General features: G+C 54.0%; 6 protein-coding genes across 6 annotated transcripts; 4 read left to right on the plus strand and 2 right to left on the minus strand.

Moving 5' to 3' along the window:
- Window positions 1-1,048: 1,048 nt before the first annotated feature.
- G647_03974 (uncharacterized protein) lies at window positions 1,049-2,192 on the minus strand (the record flags this gene model as incomplete). The annotated part of the gene is made up of 4 exons (XM_008728319.1): window positions 1,049-1,678; window positions 1,772-1,946; window positions 2,045-2,070; window positions 2,130-2,192. The coding sequence occupies 4 exons, from the start codon at window positions 2,190-2,192 to the stop codon at window positions 1,049-1,051; spliced, it is 894 nt and encodes a 297-aa protein (XP_008726541.1).
- Window positions 2,193-2,934: 742 nt separating this feature from the next.
- On the minus strand, window positions 2,935-3,771 carry G647_03975 (uncharacterized protein; the record flags this gene model as incomplete). Its single annotated transcript, XM_008728320.1, has 2 exons — window positions 2,935-3,650; window positions 3,699-3,771. 2 exons carry the CDS (start codon window positions 3,769-3,771, stop codon window positions 2,935-2,937), a joined length of 789 nt encoding a protein of 262 aa, XP_008726542.1.
- Window positions 3,772-4,460: 689 nt separating this feature from the next.
- G647_03976 (uncharacterized protein) lies at window positions 4,461-6,731 on the plus strand (the record flags this gene model as incomplete). The annotated part of the gene is made up of 1 exon (XM_008728321.1): window positions 4,461-6,731. One exon carries the CDS (start codon window positions 4,461-4,463, stop codon window positions 6,729-6,731), a length of 2,271 nt encoding a protein of 756 aa, XP_008726543.1.
- A 589-nt stretch (window positions 6,732-7,320) lies between these two features.
- On the plus strand, window positions 7,321-9,738 carry G647_03977 (uncharacterized protein; the record flags this gene model as incomplete). Its single annotated transcript, XM_008728322.1, has 4 exons — window positions 7,321-7,464; window positions 7,518-7,651; window positions 7,703-9,015; window positions 9,068-9,738. The coding sequence occupies 4 exons, from the start codon at window positions 7,321-7,323 to the stop codon at window positions 9,736-9,738; spliced, it is 2,262 nt and encodes a 753-aa protein (XP_008726544.1).
- An 835-nt stretch (window positions 9,739-10,573) lies between these two features.
- On the plus strand, window positions 10,574-13,207 carry G647_03978 (uncharacterized protein; the record flags this gene model as incomplete). The annotated part of the gene is made up of 3 exons (XM_008728323.1): window positions 10,574-11,343; window positions 11,392-11,645; window positions 11,694-13,207. 3 exons carry the CDS (start codon window positions 10,574-10,576, stop codon window positions 13,205-13,207), a joined length of 2,538 nt encoding a protein of 845 aa, XP_008726545.1.
- Window positions 13,208-14,016: 809 nt separating this feature from the next.
- On the plus strand, window positions 14,017-15,717 carry G647_03979 (uncharacterized protein; the record flags this gene model as incomplete). Its single annotated transcript, XM_008728324.1, has 1 exon — window positions 14,017-15,717. The coding sequence occupies one exon, from the start codon at window positions 14,017-14,019 to the stop codon at window positions 15,715-15,717; it is 1,701 nt and encodes a 566-aa protein (XP_008726546.1).
- Window positions 15,718-16,409: the final 692 nt, after the last annotated feature.

Genomic DNA, 16,409 nt, shown 5'->3' on the forward strand with positions numbered 1-16,409 from the left:
CGTCCAACGGGTGCTTGAAGACGATGGAGGATATTTTAAGGGTTTACAGAAGATCCTAGCACTTTATTCAGCCTGTGCCTGACTTAAAGAGCCACAGGGTCGATCATGTGCAAGGCCGGACCAGCCGTTGCGGTGCCATCAGCCAAAGGTAACGTGAAGCAAGTTGACGGCAAAGCGGATAGATAGCATGGGATGTGGATAGAATTCGAGCGGTGGCGACGAGGTGAAGCGAGCAAAAGGCGCATCCTCTCAGGTCTAGCTGCCGATCCCAGCCAATCAGCCTGCACCCTTCAATGAAGGGTTCCGTGCTTGTGCAAGGCAGCGTCGGCTGTCAGCAGCGTGACGAGTCGGAATCTGCCAATCAAGACATGGTTAACGCGATTCTTCGTAGCGGCAGCCCATGTCTGCATGTGCTGCCTGAAGTTCTGCTGCACGGAAGAGACATATCACTCTGTCTACACCACCTCTTCTTGACGCGAGCTTACATTGCACACAATAGGTCCAGCGCCGATGGTGAGTGTGCCCTTACTCGTACTCGCATCCAAGGGCTTCTCCAGGGGCGAGCTACGCTTATGATCGACAAAAGCTATGGTTGTTATGACGACGAAACTCCACCACGAATCTCAAGCATGTCGAGATCGGGATCCTGGAGGATTTGAGATTGTGGGCATTGTGGGGTAGACTCTGACTACTGCAAGCCATCGATCTGCTTTTGACGTGGTCAGACTTACCACGTACGAGTACTGGCCCACTGGGTACAAGGTGTGGCAGCCCGGACTGTAGCACACGAGAATAGCTTTTCGCGTCGACCGAGGCGAATTCGGCTGAACGTCACCAGAGAGGCACAGGCAGCTACTCAGACTTATTCCACCGAAGACCCGAAAGTCAAAAATGATTCTTGCTGTACGAGGTAGCATGTCACTGAAACTCTCCTGACCTGTCGACCGCGTCGAATATCTAAAATCAGAAGCTTGAAGCGGCGTGATCGCTTCTGAGAACGAAGAAACGTGCGACGTAACGCCATAACACGTCATGCCTTCAAGTTCCCTCACGACTTGTCGTTCGCATCGAAGATATTGTTCCAGAATGCTCTGTAATGCTTCTTGTTGCCCTCTGTGGAAATCTCTTCAACCTCTTTTGGTGTGAGCTTGAATGTAAAGACTCGCAACACGTCGCTCAAGCGCTGCTCCTTGGAGCTTGTCGTAATCGGCAGGACGTTCTGGTCAACAACCCATCTGATCAATATCTCACTCGGATTGACAGCATACTTCTTCGCCAGCGACTCCACCAAGGCGTCGACGGGGCCTCCTTTAGCCTTGGTGATCGGCGTCAGTGGAGCATACGCCGCCACGCGGATATCTTTGTTCTTGTGGTAAGCCAGCAGGTCCCCGTGTTGAAGATACGGGTGAAATTCGATCTGATTGATCGCTGGTCGGACTTTGGCTGTCTCGAGGATGGCGTCGAGGTGAGGTTTGAGAAAATTGCTGACACCGATGCTCCTAGCTTTTCCGGAGGCCAAGACGTCTTCCATTTGCGCCCATCTCTGTTGGAGCAATCTGTTGTCTCCTTTGGCGAAGAACGGGGCGTGGATGAGGTACAGGTCGACGTAGTCAAGGCCAAGCTTCTTCAGACTTCGATCAATTGCATCTGGAATGTCGTCGATGTGTGTAAGGACTTTCTTTCAAGGTGTGAGCATGTTCCATGTGCAAACATCAACACGGGGCGTGGCAGCCGGAGGCAAGTCTGGATACCTGTTTGGGAGATGACTCACGGTCGTAATGTACAATTGATCTCGAGGCACTCCGCTCTGCTTAATAGCTATACCTTGTTCTTCCTCGGTGTTGTATACTTCCGCCCCATCTAGGTGTCTGTAGCCGACCTTGAGAGCCGTTTTGGTGGCATCAATTGTTGCCTGATCCTTGGGTGAGTTTGGATCTGACTTATACCTGCATGAACCTCACAGTCAGCATCAGCCAAGAAACAAGGCATTTGGGGGTTTGCAAGCTGTCTCAGACATCATGCCGGTAGTGACAAAAGAACGTACCAGGCTGTGCCGAGGCCATAGCCGATCTGATCAGCGCCTTGGTTAGCAACACTTGCTGGTGCATCTAAGGTGGCTATGAACTCACAAATGGTATTTTGTTGCCATCAGGCAGGGTCAGGTCGGGAATTTTAAGGTCCAACTTGGCCATGGCGGAGATCAAGCGTGTGTGTGAAGTGTGCTTTGTCCGTGTGCAAGAGGTGATAAAAGGTCGAATACGTGCTAATTGTTGCTGGGGGCGAAATGCGCAAGCCAACAGTGTCGGGAAACGAGTCATGTAATCACAAGAAGAGCACGCGGAAGCTGGAATGGTATCTTGCGCGAATTTGCTTGCATTTCAACTTGAGCGAGGTCAAGGCTTGCGCGCGCATCCCACCTCACGCCTGCTTCGGAGTACGTCAGTACTTGACCCCGCCAGCTCGTCCTGCAAGTAGCGGCGATAACTCACACATTGCCGGTTTCGGCTGGTGGAGCCCAGTTGGAGGCAATCTCCGCCTACAAACAACCCGACAAGTTCTCAGTGATGTGCCAAAACTTCTCGGGATGTGTGCACCCTGGGGTGGTAGACGTTCTCTTCCTTTTTAGCAGAGTCGGCGCATGCTGCTAAGAAGACCGGCTCGTCCTCACTGAGCAGCGACACTGGCAGGTTGTGAACTCACCCACAACATAAGTTGATTCACACGCAAGGAGGACCGGATCTTCATCCAAGCCTCGCTGCTCGTACTCCGGAGGTTGTCCGATAGTGCCACCTCCGGCAATTATGGCCGTGTCAGGTATTTCCCGCTGGCAAGAGCCATGCTGCTCGTGTATCAGAGCATTGGTGATGAAGGTATGTGGTTACCAGGCAGAGGCACCTCCTGACGGACCAAACAAATCAGTGACGGTGACCTGCATCAGCAACAGCCTCTTCCTTGGCCGCTCCTGATGGTATCATTCACGGTCAGGTTGACTGTCTTGGGAGCTTTTGCCTCGTCTCGACCTCCTCCCATGCCGTAACCTTTGACTCCGCTTCTTCTATCGTTAAGATCATATTTGCCCGCTTCGATGTTTTGGTATATTCTTTCTGCGACTTCGAGGAACGCCTTTTCAACCCCCTCGCCGCTTTTGGCACTTGTTTCAACGTATTTGACGATGTTTTCTCTCCGGCACCAGTCCTCGGCCTCTTCTCTGCTCACCGCCCGCTTGGTGCCTCCTTGAACGTCGGTCGTTTGTTCGGCCAAGTCTAACTTGTTCCCGACCAGGATAACGACAATGCCTTCTTCGGCGATCTGACGCAGGTCGTTGAGCCATTGAGTGACGGACTCGAAGCTACTTCTTCTGGTGATATCGAACACTAAGAGAGCTCCAGAGGCACCGCGAAAGTAACTCCTTGTGATGCTTTTGTACGTCTCTTGTCCAGCGGTGTCCCATAACGACAGCTTCATCTTCTTCTGCTCTTGTTTGCCGCCATGGCTCTCGCGACCGTTAGGAGTACCGAGATCTAAAGATGCGTTTGCGGGAGGGCCAACAGGAACTATTCTGCTTCCAAATTCGACGCCAATGGTGACATCGTGAGAGGCGGAAAACCGGCCTTCACAAAGTCGGATGGTTAAGCTGGACTTGCCAGTCCCTTATATTCGTCAGATGATGGCGTGTAGGTGGCTGGAGGCGAACATACCGGAGTCGCCTATACAGACGAGCTTTGCAATATAGTTCCAAGGTAGCGTTGGGGCTGGCGTGATGTTGGGCATTAGATTGGGGATGAGGAGCAGGGGTAGATTGTAATGTCGAATCCGTTGATTACCAAAAGCGCTTTGAACACAGGACGAATTGAATATCTGCGTGAAGTTTAAAACAATGTGTGAGTAGACACGAGTCCACCGTCAATATACGGAGTACTGTATGGCGAGATTGGAAGCAACGGGTGAACAATGACGATGACACGCTCGTGAGAGCGGAGCGCGTGCCTCGGGAGCTGTCGTGCCTGGCCCAGATTTCCAGGCGGTGACTGCCAACCAAAGCCTGGAAACGGCGTGCCTGTGGTTTGACCCGCTGCCTGGAACTTTCAGCCTGGACCAGCCACTGCACCGAATTTGGCTAGTCACGCAGTCACAGGCAGATGTCCGCTTCCGTATCAAGGTCAAAGGAGAGTCACGAACTCATCGTCTCCGAGCAGGTCGCCGACTCACCAACCTACACGTCTTCTTGACCCACGTATTCCAACCAGACACCTATCATTGCACATAGTAGCACCTACCTCATATCCGTCGCTTGGATTGATCAAGGAACCGTTACCAACTTCCAGCATCGTCATCGATCTGTGCTTATCACTACCGATACTCACCGACTGATACATCTCGTGCTTCCTGCCTGCGGGCAGCATGTTTTCCGAGTGTAAGACGGTCGATCTTCTGTCCCAGACTAGGCATCCGGGTCTAACATGATGGCAGACGCCTCTAGATTTCTTGCACAGTCTCAATCGCGCCTCACATTCGCTCCCGCGCCAGCAGACGACCGCCAGTCCGCGAGACGACCGAATCAGACGTGGAGATCAACCACCGCTTCCAGAACGCTGAATCCGCGTGCCGCGAACCCTTATCAACCTACCTCATCCCAGATATCTGGCTTCCCGTTCGCCTCGCGCTTGAATCCGCAACAGGCACCTTTATTTTATAGCGCGACAGACGAGTTCCGGGAAGAAAATGACGAGGAGGAGCACGAACGAGAAATAGCTGATTACTATGCCCTTCAAAGGTCCAGGCGACAGCTAGGAGCAAGCGATCTCCGAGCTTCTTCGGAGGTTGACGGAGGCAGTGGTTCGAGTTTGAACGGTGCAAGCAGTCATGGCGACGAGTCGCGTGACCGAGGGCCAGGTAGACCTGGTGGGATTAGGAGTTCCTGGCATGGAGGTGCACCGAATCCACGACGAAAGGGAACCGACCTCGAAAATCTAGAAGAATCAACAGAGTCACAACTCGACAATCTCAGTCCTGAATCAGAGCGAAATCTCATGGTCGACGTGGGTTTAGAAGACACCTTGAGGAGCGGATTTGACGATGACCCGCCCGAAGATCTTATGGAAAACCCTCCCTCTGTACAACAACTACGCAAACAGCCGCCGAAAGCAGATCACGACTACGACTCCGATGAATCAGATCAAACGAGCAACCAGAGACGACTGCTGGGCTACTCGCGACATCATTCAGGTGACCAAGAGTCTGTACCAGATGGCATTCCACCACCCCAGATCCAACAACCACGGCATGACGCCTTCTTTGGACAGCTTTACTTCCTCTCGCTTGCCGCCATGTGTGCGACATGGTTTCTCGTTATGCTTCATACTCAGTCGCCGGGCACGAATCAACCCCTCGGTGACACGGTCTACACAACATTGCACGGCTCCTTCTATCTTCTAGCGACATATACCCTTGTAGCGACTTTTATTTCCTTGTTCTGGCTGGCTGCCCTACGATCATACGTTCGATACTTAGTCTACAGCATCCTGGTGGCAGTTCCCGTCATCCTCTACTCCTTCTCACTTTATCCGCTCATCTCCAGCTTCAAGGGCTCATGGCATGGCTCCAGTATCCAGGATACCGTTATGAGGTGGAGCTCGCTGGTGCCCGCCGTCTTAGCCACGCTCTGGCTTCTAGCTGTCTTCCGGGGCCGGCTGGTGATGCAGAAGGCTATCTCCATCTTGGAATTTGCGACAAGAATTCTCGCCGCAAACCCGACGCTGGTGCTCGTCGGGTTCGCTGTTCTGGGATTTATCATCAGCTTTACCTGGGTATGGCTGTCCATGTTCACAAGAGTCTTCCTTGGCGGGCACCCGTCGACTCGATCGGCGATAAGCAAATTCGTTATTGACACCTCCACGTGGTGGTTGGGAGTGTACTTCATCCTGGTGTATCTGTGGACGATTGCTATTGCGTTTGGCATGCAACGAACCATCACGTCGGCCACAGTGTCGCAGTGGTACTTCCACCGGCTGGCGGTACCAGCCCCAACACCTCAGGCCATTGTCAAAGCAGCGCTACAACACTCGGCGACGACCCTTTTCGGCACCATTGCTCTGTTCACGGGCCTGAGTCTCATGGTCCGACTCCCATTGATTGTCCTGCCTCGGCGGATGACTATGCTGATTGGCGTGGCCATGTACTCGCTAATTCCCAGTCCGGTTGCAGTGCTGATCAACCCTCTCACACTCACCTATGCCGCAATACACTCCCAACCGCTTGCTGTCAGTTCCAGAGGACTTTCCCAGATGCACTTCCTTGCGCCCAACGACGCCACAACGGCTCTATATCCGAATACGTTTAATCGGAGAGCAAGAAACGATGGATGTTCAAATGATTCGACACCTCTTCTTCCATATCGACTAGCCAAGCTCATTCTGCATGCAACGCGTTTCATGATGTGCCTAGCGTTGGGATTTGGCGGATGGGTTACGACTGCACGGACATTGAGACTCGATGGTGCAGGAGCGCGAGGAAGTCTTTACGCTTACATTGTAGGGCTCGTCGCGGGGGCCATCGGCTGGGGCATACTTGGAGCAATGGAGGGCGTGTTGGCCTGTATCGTGGATGCGGTCGTGGTATGCTGGGGCAGCGAAGTTGGCAGTACTGGCACAGGAGAGGTGCGGTATTGTAGGGAGGCGGGAAATCTGTTCCGCGATGATGATTACGCCGGCGGCCGCGTCAGCCTAGCTTAACACAACCACCACAACAACTGGACTTTGCCAGGCACTGGAATGGCCTTCAAGTAGTAGAAGTGAGGCCGAGTCGAAGGAAAGACGTATCCAGCACTATCGCCGTCAATGTGTCCTGGACGTACTCTGTATGCGATCTATAAATGGCATCGTCTTCACGTGTCGAAAGTTGAAGGTGGAGCATCGATCCCCTTTTTCTCGAATACGCCAAGTGGCCCGTTCAATTAATTCACGTCTCTCCCTCCAGGCGCATTCAGCCAGCTCGCAGTCCGTTCACACTTCCAGATCTGTTCTTCACCCTGAAGTGGATTTAATTCCTCCGTTCAGGCCACTTGGTCGCAGGAGTTTTTCTTCTTCCTTTTCCTTTTGTTTATTCTTCCCTGTGTGTTGGTCGTTGTAGCACTCTTGATCGGCCGCGATACTCACGGACACGCGTTTGCTCGCAGGGTCCCCTCCCTTCGAATCCGTCCGGCCCCGGCTGCTTTTTTGTCCACAGTGGAAGTTACACTGCTTTCGCGAAACTTGACACAACTCGACCCCTTTCTTCGAGCTCTTCTTCGCGGCTTTACTACCTTCGAGATCGTCTTCAATCATGGCTACCTCGAAAGGCGGCTACACCACCGGTGCTGGGACGGATGAGGCTGAGGTGCGCCGAAGAAATGTTGCCAGCTATGAGAAGGCCAATGGCCAGCACGTGTACAAAGATGAGGCTGAAGATACCAAAAAGTTACAGAAGGTTGGTCCTAGAGGTCCATGTCGAGCAAGCGTAGTCTAACTGCGCATCTCTAGGCCCAGACCGGCTTCATTCAGTTTCTCGATGAGTGGGAGTTCTTGATTGCGCCCATCATCTTCACAGCATTCGCCCTCTTCACGAGACTATGGCGGATAGGACTGTCTCCTATTGTCACCTGGGACGAAGCTCAGTAAGATGTGCCCCATGGTCTGAGGTCGCTCAGCGCTGACGTTTATTCCAGCTTTGGCAAGTTCGGATCGCACTACCTCAAGCGAGAGTTCTATTTCGATGTCCACCCTCCTCTCGGAAAGATGCTTGTAGGCCTGTCGGGCTACCTAGCTGGATACAATGGGTCCTTCGAGTTCAAGTCCGGCGAGACATACCCGGAAGAGGTCAACTACACCTTCATGCGCATTTTCAACGCCATGTTTGGTGTGGCCACGATCCCCCTCGCATACTACACCGCTCGCGAGCTCAACTTCCGACTTCCAGCCGTTTGGCTTGTTACGCTCATGGTCCTTTGCGAGAACTCGTACGCTACCATTTCCAGATTCATCTTGCTAGACTCGATGCTCCTCTGCTTCACCTTCACGACCGTCCTCTGTTGGGCCAGATTCCACCGCCTGCAACAAAAGAGTTTTTCGGTTGAATGGTTCAGCTGGTTATTCCTGACCGGATTGAGCATCGGATGTGTTTGCAGCGTCAAATGGGTCGGTCTTTTCGCGACGGCACTGGTTGGCCTCTACACTGCGGAAGATCTATGGAACAAATTCGGCGACCTGAAGATGCCGAAGGTCGAGCTCGCGCAACACGTTGTGGCTCGCGTCATAGGCCTGATTGTCGTTCCCATCCTGGTCTACATGTTTTCTTTCTACCTTCACTTCCTGATCCTCGAGAACTCGGGCCCGGGCGATGCTCAGATGTCCTCCCTTTTCCAGGCGAACCTCCGTGGAACCGAGGTCGGCAAGGACTCACCCCTGGAGATCGCCATGGGATCCAAAGTAACCATCAAGAACATGGGCTATGGTGGTGGTCTCCTTCATTCTCACGTCCAGACGTACCCCGAAGGCAGTGGTCAACAGCAGGTTACCTGCTACCACCACAAGGACGCCAACAATGACTGGTTCTTCTGGCCCAACCGAAGTCAACCAGAGTTTGATCCGGAAGCACCACTCAGTTTTGTTGCCGACAAGCAGGTCATTCGACTCCTCCACGCCCAAACCGGCCGAAACCTCCACTCTCACCAAGTTGCCGCGCCAGTCACCAAGGCCGACTGGGAAGTGTCTTGCTACGGCAACACGACCGTTGGAGACGAGAAGGATCATTGGCAGATCGAGGTCGTCAGCGATGCCGCGTCCTCGGATCGTTCACGTATTCGGACTCTGACGACATCTTTCAGACTGAAACACGTTGAGCTGGGTTGCTATCTCCGAGCCGGAACAGTTAACCTCCCGCAATGGGGATTCAAGCAGATTGAGACCACTTGTGTCAAAAAGGCCAGTCCCCGAGACGTGTATACCCACTGGAACATTGAATCTCATGTCAACGAGAAACGTAAGTCCCAAGCTACCAGGACTGTGTCGGACCTTACTGACTGACCGAATAGTGCCACCTGGCAATGCTGCACAGTACAGATCACCTTTCCTGAAGGATTTCGTCCATCTCAACGTCGCCATGATGACGTCCAACAACGCTCTCGTTCCAGACCCAGACAAGCAGGACGACCTTGCCTCCAAATTTTGGCAATGGCCTATCCTTCACGTCGGCCTGCGCATGTGTTCATGGGATGACCAAGTCACAAAGTATTTCTTGCTGGGAAACCCCATCGTGTACTGGGGCTCCACAGCATCGCTCGGCATTACTGGTCTGATCGTCGCCTGGTATCTGATCCGCTGGCAGCGGGGCTACAGGGAACTCAGCCAAGTCGACATTGACCAAATCCATTACTCGGGCATATACCCTGTGATCGGCTGGTTTTTCCATTACTTTCCCTTCTTGATCATGGGCCGAGTTACCTATGTTCACCACTACTATCCAGCTCTCTACTTCGCTATTCTGGCAGCAGGTTTCTGCCTTGACTGGACGACACAACGCCTTCACAGGAACGTTCGCTGGGGAGTGTACTTCATCCTGTACGCCGTAGTCATTGGGTTATTTGTGCTGTTCAGTCCGGTCGTGTTCGGCATGCAAGGCAGCAACCGGCAATATGCGTACTTGAGGTGGTTCGACCGATGGAGGATCTCAGATGCCAAGATGGGTGAGACATTGGCAGCATGATAAAAAGTGAGGTTGGCCTTTTCCTGCCACAACTAATGCGCTTTTGAAACGAAAAGCACGCGATGGCCTGGGGGGCACATGCGCTTGTGGTTATGTTGGCGATGGCGTCATGAATGGGCAAAGGCAATATTTAGGAACCAACCCTTTGTAAAACAGATGGCTCGTTTTCTCTTTTTTCTCGGTCTTGGTGCATTCAAGAGCGATACGAATCGTTCCGAAATATGGCCTCGATGGACGGCAGCTGGAGAGAAGGCCGAATCTTAGATCTTGACTCAAATAGGTCAAGTTGGCACTTGGAAACTGCACGGGGGCGTCAATTCTCCCAAGATATCTAAAACCTCGACGGACGGCTACGTAGCATGCTCTTTCAGGTGTGTTTGTTCTGTACAGTCAGCAGCCATCGGAAGAGGTCGTTATAGGACGAAAGTAGCATCGGTTCAGGATCTCGTCGGCCCGTGGTCCGCACACAAGTCGACAAGGCTGAGCGCCAAGCGATCAGTCACGGGGCTGAAGAGAAAAGACAACCGAATCCTGGCGAATCCGCTTATTAGGCCGCTTGACCGATGCCAGCGAACGAGAACCCGAAGGGAAGCGGGGACCATGTCGGACTCGCCCACCGCCGCCATAGCCATACCAGCCTCAGCTCAAACTCAATTCACTCTCACTTCACGCTCAAGCTGTGGAGCAAATATCCTCTCCCCGTGGGCGACAGCAGGATTTCTCCGTAGTCTCTGTCTCGCTCCCTAATATGTCGATTTCGGTATAACCCCAGCTGCAGTCCTTCAGCTCGCCCACCGCGACTGCATGTCTCTATTGCCCACGCTGGTTCACCAACATGGACCCCCAGCAAGGCGACTCGACCGCGGACAGCCCTGGTGGTGACTATGCTGACGACTTGAAAATGGATACGATGGCCGATGGAAGGATCGAAATGGCCCAGGAAGAGATAGACGCCATCATTCGCAATAAGAGAAAGGTCAGAGATCCAAAGGCGTGTTACGCCTGCCACCGTCGAAAAGTGAAGTGTGACCGCAACCTGCCGTGCGACTCTTGCGTCAAGAGGGACCACCCAGAGCTTTGCTCATATGAGCGACCTACGAAGAAGCGCCGCATTGCGCTGTCGGGCGCATTAAACCAACCCGATGGCACTGGATCCGAAAGTCCGAACCAGCAGACTGGGCCCAACATCACCGTGCCTCGCGAACAGTGGGAGCGCCTGAACCGAGAATTGCAGCTCTTACGCGACTCGGTCAAAGCCGAACGACTCTCTCCCGGCGCTGCGCATTCAGAAGAGGATGTAAATCCCACAGGGACACACAGTCGGGGCGACGAGACCGAAAGAGAAGGAATCCATGCACCGAGCACACAGATGGGGACAATGCATCTAGGCTCCAGGTCCGTGCTGGCCTATATGATGGGCTTGGGCAGAACAAAGACCGCTCAGGACACCGCCAAATCCCTACTCGAGGAGAACATTCTCCCAAAGTTGGGTTTGGACAACGAGAGTGCAACTTACCCGTTCGTCGACCTGTGGAGCACCGAGTCCAGTATGCAAGATGTCGATGGGTTGTGCAAAGCAATTCCGGATGATGAGCTGTGTAATGAGTAAGTAAGCCGCCAAGTTATCGAGTGCTGTTGGCTCACTCGGCACAGATTTTTTGTTGCGTACCGGGATATTGCCTGTACCATTTATCCTGTCGTTCCGGACGTGTCGGGCTTCGAGGATACCTTGCATTTCATGCTTTCCAATAGGTCACGGCACATTCGGGACAATCTCGAGTTGGATCCGAACAAACCATACGGTGTCTCCTTGCCCTGGCTAGCTCTGGTATTTGCCGTCTTTGCTTCTGGTTCCCAATCTTCAGACCGACCAGCCAAGGAACGAGAGCTCACTTCGCAAGTCTACAGTAAGTGCAAAGGCTAGGCACTTGGCTCATTCGCTGACCGCTAAACAGTATGCTGTTCCTACCAAGCCCTCCGCATGTCCAACTTCCTGACCCATCCCTGCCTGGAAACGATTGAAGCCTCCTTGATTATTGGCAACGTCCTCTCGTACAACATGAACCCCGGCGTGGCATACATCTACCTTGGCATGACCCTCCGGATGGCCTTCTCAATCGGCCTCCAAATAAATTCGCAACAGTTTACTGACGCCGAGAAATGGACCCGTCGCCGCATCTGGTGGGCACTCGCATGGCAAGATTCTCACTTTGCGGTTAGCTACGATCGACCTACCTCCAGTGTGCTGTGTATCCCCGATATCCCGTACGGGAAATTCAGCTCCCCAGGTGACCGAAGCTATGCGGAAACGATGTTTGCCATCATTAGACTCACGCAAGAAATCGTCCGTGAAAGGCTCCTACATCCACGATCGTATATGTCCTGGGATCGAATCCAGAAGTACACTGAAGAAATCACATTTCATGTCTCCCAAGGGGCAAGCTACCTCCGAAACCGCGACCTGTGCTATAAAATGACGCAACACCTCGAACGCCTCGCTTTGAAACTGCACAGCTGCTACATCACCTCTGAACTCTGTCGGCCTGCTCTCAAGGAAGCGCCTTCATCCTCCAGCGTGGAGAATCTGACACCAGTTCAATCGCCCCCGGGGTCTAGTCGACGAAAAACGTCAGGGACAGCGGGGCAATCTCCCAGCACATCGAACCCCGACCCCTCGACGCTCTCCCACTTTCGGACCATGTGCATACAAAATCTTGAAGGTGCGGTCGAGGCCTACGTGGAATTACACTCGCTCTCGAAGTTCGCCTCGCGCAGCTGGATCGGCATCCAACGATCTATTTCCGCCGCCTTCCTGCTGGGCACGTTGCCCGAAACGTCCCGCGATCCACGCCGTCTTGCTCTCCTCCGTGAACTCGAACAAGTCATCGCCCAGCGCACGCATGAAGACCCGACGTTCGACCTCCCACCTGACGCGAGTCCTCAGGCGAAGAGGCGCTTTAGCAACGAGGCTATGGAGGGCCAAGGACCGCCTTTGGCCGAAAGTCCCCACTGGGCAAGGAGCATGTCAAAATCGCTGAACGCGCTGGGGAAATTGAACGCCGCGCTTGCGGGGCCGAGACCAACCGCCCTCTCGACATACAACGCAGGCACCTATCCACCACCACCCTCCTCCAACTTATTCAAGGCTGCAGGCTCGGCCTCGGGTCTCCCGACGGCGAGTTCCCCGACGACGCAATCGCGATATCCGCCTCTGAGCGCCAGTGGTGTTCCAAGCGTGAATGCGATCAAACAGGAGACATACTCACCCTCTCTCGCCACGAGCAGCACGAACGGCCTTTTAGGCGGCATGAGTAGCGGCCCCGGGAGCCTCGGACCCATCACTCCAGATAGTACGGGATCGTCTAGCGGAGATTGGAATTTCGGCAACATAGCCGATCGGGCGGCCGAATACGTTCAGGCACCTCTCTGGGGCGAGGGAGGAGTGGGCACGATGTGGGATCGCTTTTGAGCGTGCTTGCACGCATGCACCAACGCTGAAAGGAGAGGTCACATTATACCTGTGGAGAGGTGCCACAAGGAGCAAGAAGGGCGTCCTTCTCTACGCTACTTGCAGCCTGGCGCAAGTGGTCTCTAAACATTGGCCACCCAAATGGGGATTGATATTACAGTATCCGAACTCGTGTCTCTCCGCGCGTACTTCCCTCATAGCACTGATGACTAGCGATTGTAGCCGTGTCAATTTTGTTCGACCGTCTTAGTGATTCTGCTCTACACTGTTGCGTCTGCGCGTCGTGGTCTATCGCAAGGGAAACCATAGTGGAAGCTCCAGGAGCGCACTAACGAGCCACCATTGCGCCGTCCATCCAGTATTACTCGGTAATGTCCATGTGCTCACTGAGGGAGTGGCAGGTTCGGTTCTCCTCCAAAGTAAGAGAGTTGACGCGCTCTTTCGGAGGGCTGGCCTCACATACTGTAGTTACGGATATCTCCCGCTGTTCGTGGCCAATTCGCTGATGGGGCTGATGTCTTCTTCTCTGCCGCATCAGAAACGCCCCTCTCGCTCATCCTTTTGATCTCTTCTTGTCCGCAAGTACGAAGTTGGCAGAATAATGATTCGAACGACAAGGAACTTCGATGGCAGGTTTGAGATAGTCCACACGTAGTGATCGCGGTCCACGAGTTGGAGAGTCGGTGGCTATTATGAAACATCTCCTACATCTAACATCAAGTAATTAGCCTGCCTGTCTCTTGTCGGCAAGCACCTCAAGACTTTTGAGACTTCGACCGGATCAGCCAGGCTTCAACACACTGGGCACCATGGGCGACGCATCGACCTCTGCCGCTGTACTCGCACCTCGAACAGATCCCCCACCCGTCCAAGCGGGTCTTCCCTCTGTTCACCCAACCGCCTCGTTCTGGCAAACGTCTCATCCAAACCCCCTTACCCACCACCGCTCTACACCAGATCTCCCTGTTCGCGCAGATGTCGTGGTCATTGGAACTGGCATCTCCGGGACATTTGCGGTCGATCAGTTGCTCGGCGAACTGGAGTCATCCACTGATTTAGGACCGGCACCCGTAGATGTCTTGGTGCTTGAAGCAAGGACCTTGTGCTCGGCTGCGACCGGTCGAAATGGCGGCCACCTTCAACCAGTCGTCCACGCCGCGCCGGCAAGCATTCTCGAATTCGAGATGAAAAACTTTGACCACATTTCGAATATCGTGCAGTCTAGCAGGATCCCATGCGATTTCCGCCGTCTCTCGGGCTGTCTCGGATTCTGGAACGAGACATATTTCGAGGAGGCGAAGAGAGATCTCTCGCTGGCGGGCGCAAAGCACGCTGAACTAGTCAGGGTGGTGGAAGACCCCGAGCAACTGAGGAAGCTAAGGTTGCAAGGCGGTGTCAAGGGAGCCATCGTGCAGAGCGTAGCCGCGAGCTTGAGTCCTTACAAGCTCTGCGTGAGTATATGGCAAAAGATGCTCAGCAGGTTCGAGACACAGCACCAACGCAGTGTGGACGGAGAGACCAAACAAGTCGCCCAAGCGGTGAAGGTGACCTTGAATCTCCAGACGATCACACCCGTCACGTCACTCGACACTACCGACAACGTCGTCGACCATGACGGACACAATAGATGGAAACTGAACACCCCTCGCGGCTCCGTCCACGCCAGGTCCGTCATCCTCGCTACAAATGGCTACACGTCACACCTCCTCCCCGAGTTCGCGCCCTTGATCCGGCCTGTGCAGGCGCAGATGTCTGCGCTGATACCTCCGCCCGTCTCGGCGCCAGATCGTGACCGAGCAAGAAAAAGAAGGCTCGTCCCCATGAGCTACGGCTTCGAGGGTGTAGGCACAATGGACCGCGTCATGTCGGACTATCTGGTCCAGAACCCCTTCGTCTCTCGCACAGCATCAGCGGAACAGACGAACGCGGCCTCGAATACCAATGACATAGGAGAAGGCGGCCACCTCATGTTCGGCGGCGGACGACACCTGGCATTCAACCACGGCGAACAGTGCTGGGACGACGACTTTGTAGACGAGAACGTAGAGAAATATCTACGCACTCTTCCCGAGAGACTGAATCTGGTCGCTGACTCTGACGCTAACACTGACAATGACAGTCACTCTTACACCGATCACCACCACGACGAGAACGATGACCTGACCCCTCAGCACCCGACTTTAGACATAGCGGCATCCTGGACCGGAATCATCGGCCACTCCGCCGACGGACGGCCCTGGGTCGGCCCAGTCCCAGATCGGCCAGGCATTTTCCTGTGTGGCGGGTACACCGGGCACGGCATGACCAACGCGCCTCTCTGCGGACGGTACATCGCGCGAGTTGCTCTGGAGGACCTCCGACCGCAGCACGCAGGCCAGGCCACGGGACCGGCGCCAGGGGACGGAAGTGGAAATATAGACTCGCAACTGGAATTGGACGTCGATATGCATGTGCCAATGGCGTATCTGATCAGCCGGGAGAGAATGGAGACTCTATCACGTCGAGACTGATGCGGCACGTGTACATACACATACATACATGACCAGTATAGTACCGTGTATGTACCCAGGTACCTAGACGTTTGGCACTACGAGTGTATCACGACCGTACGACCTTTGTGACATCGAGGCGCGCCACGCCGAAAACATGTCATGAACCGCGGCGCGCCCGCGTTCATAACAAGCCATATAAGCTAAAGAGGTCCAATAATCCAGCACAAAGTGCTAGGATTCACGGTCTTTATGGGCGATCCCCAGAGGGCTGTGAGCCTCGCCTGACAATACACAACACCACCGAGTCAGCGTTGGACTGTGTGAGAAATGCTTTACTGGGCGGGAGGGGCCGCCTGGGCTAGAGATCTCTTTTCACTGTGGGTCTCTGCAATGGCTGCGAATACACATACACAGTACACAGCACCGGTTGGTTATTATGAAACCGCGGGGCGAGAGTCAATTGGTTGGTTGGATGGCTAAGCAGATATCCAAGCTCGGCTCTGTACATGTGTGCGAAGAAGGCTGACCGAGGTCGGGTAGGATTCGTGAGTGTTGGCTGTTGGAAGTCTCACGGTCAAAGCTGGATGGGCATGTTCGAGCACCATATTTCCGAATTATATGGCGCAGAAAGTGCGACATGCAGGTAATACTGGGGATAGGAAGTCTGATACAGACTGTGCATAACCCGGTGGGAAGCAAGAAAGCAAGGA

Source organism: Cladophialophora carrionii, assembly GCF_000365165.1.
Source record: "Cladophialophora carrionii CBS 160.54 unplaced genomic scaffold supercont1.3, whole genome shotgun sequence".
NCBI lineage: Eukaryota > Fungi > Ascomycota > Eurotiomycetes > Chaetothyriales > Herpotrichiellaceae > Cladophialophora > Cladophialophora carrionii.